Source organism: Gekko japonicus, unplaced genomic scaffold (assembly GCF_001447785.1).
Source record: "Gekko japonicus isolate JY-2015 unplaced genomic scaffold, Gekko_japonicus_V1.1 scaffold196, whole genome shotgun sequence".
In the NCBI taxonomy this organism is placed as follows: Eukaryota; Metazoa; Chordata; class Lepidosauria; order Squamata; family Gekkonidae; genus Gekko; species Gekko japonicus.
The window spans coordinates 47554-49219 of NW_015173129.1; the positions used below are offsets into that span (position 1 = coordinate 47554).

The 1666-nt window shown below is 52.1% G+C and overlaps 1 protein-coding gene across 1 annotated transcript in view; it reads right to left on the minus strand.

The window, feature by feature from the left end:
• Positions 1-1611, minus strand: part of LOC107119563 (kinesin-like protein KIF19) — a 37447-nt gene extending 35836 nt beyond the window's left edge. The window contains exon 1 of the mRNA XM_015422073.1: positions 1556-1611. Coding sequence (XP_015277559.1) covers positions 1556-1588 — 33 coding nt within the window. The 5' untranslated portion in view covers positions 1589-1611. The remainder of the gene's footprint in view (positions 1-1555) is intronic.
• Between the last annotated feature and the right edge of the window lie 55 nt (positions 1612-1666).

The following is a 1666-nucleotide window of genomic DNA, read 5'->3' on the forward strand; positions in this document are numbered from 1 at the left end:
AAAGAGTGGCAATGGGAGGACTCCATTATGACGGTAGTTAGCACTGCGAAACCACTACATGACTTCAGACAATTACATTTTCTCATCCTACCTCACAAGCAGTGTTCCCTCAAAGCTGAGTTAGAGAGCCAGTTTGGTGTAGTGGTTAAGTGTGCGGACTCTAATCTGGGAGAACCGGGTTTGATTCCCCCACTCCTCCAGCTGCAGCTGCTGGATGACCTTGGGCAAGTCATAGTTCTGTCAGAGCTGTCCTTAAAAGAGCAGTTGTCTCAGAGCTCTCTCAGCCCGACCTACCTCACAGGGTGTTTGTTGTGGGGTGGGGAGGGGAGGGGAGGGGAAAGGAGTTTGTAAGGCCGCTCTGAGTCTCCGAGTGAAGGGCGGGGTATAAATCCAATCTCTTCTTCTTCGTGTGAGCTAGCTAGTTTTTTGTCTTAGCTCAGGAAGGATGGCTTCAGAGCAAACTAATTTATGCAGCAGCCAAATCGCTTGCTCACAACTTTAATGCTAGCAGCTCACAAAGTGAAATTTTTGCTCACAGGATTCCACAGTTTAGAGGGAGCATGGTTCACAAGGCTGTTGAGAGTATAAATCTGGGACCAGGGAAAGCATGAACCGTAACGGTGGCCTCTGGGCCAGTCATACATGAGAGCCCACATGCGCTCTCCCTCTAATCTATCTCATGGGATGTTTTTGAGGATATATGGGGGAGGGGAGACCTGTGTACTCCACCTCGAGCTCTTTAGAGGGCATGTGCTAAAAAAAATAATACACTAAATGAATAGAATTCCCCTATACAAATGATGGGTGGTGGTGGTAGGGTATAATGGTTAGAGTGTCAGGTAGGGGAATCTGGATAGACTCGAGTTCAAATCCCTGCTCCACCATGATGGGGGATGCCAGGGGGTGACCTAGGGCCAGTCCCTTCTTCTCAGCCTGACCTACCTCGCAGGGTCATTGTAGCGGCAGTAAACCAGAATGAGAGGGAAATGATGCAAGAATGTTAGGGGTGGAAATGAACATTGATTTTCTTTTTGCCTACTTGGTAAGAAACCCGATTTAAAAACAAGAAAACTGAACTTTCTTTGAGGTACCTGGATTTTTTCACTCCTGTTTTCTGCGTTGGGCGGGGATTAGATCAAGGTTAGGGTTACCTGCTCTTCTTCAAAGCAGAATGTCAGCCTACTTTAGAGTAAAGGGGGGTGGGATAAATCACAGCAAACCCCTTCCTGTATCTCCCCCAGCATCACCCTGTGTTGCCTATCTTGCCAGGCTAGGGAATACCCGGGGTTCGTGGGAACAGCCTTGCCAACTCCAGGTTGGGAATTTCCTGGAGATTTGGTGGGGTGGATCCTGGAGAAAGCACAGACTTGGGGAGGGGAGGGACCTCAGCGGGATATAACGCCATAGAGGCCGCCAGGGGGAACTGATCTCTGTCGTCTTGAGACCAGTTGCCATTCCAGGAGGTCTCCAGAGGAAGCCTGGAGACTGGCAACGCCACCTGGAGAGAGAAGGAGAGGCAAAGGGGGTGCGTGACCGGCGGCTACTCGGGACTCACCACCAGCTGCTGCTCGGCTCTCAGCTCCTTCATGGTGGCCGAGCTGGGGGTGGCGGCGGCGGCGGCGGCGGCGGGCCCGGGCCCCCCCGGGGCTCTCCTCTGGCCGGGGGT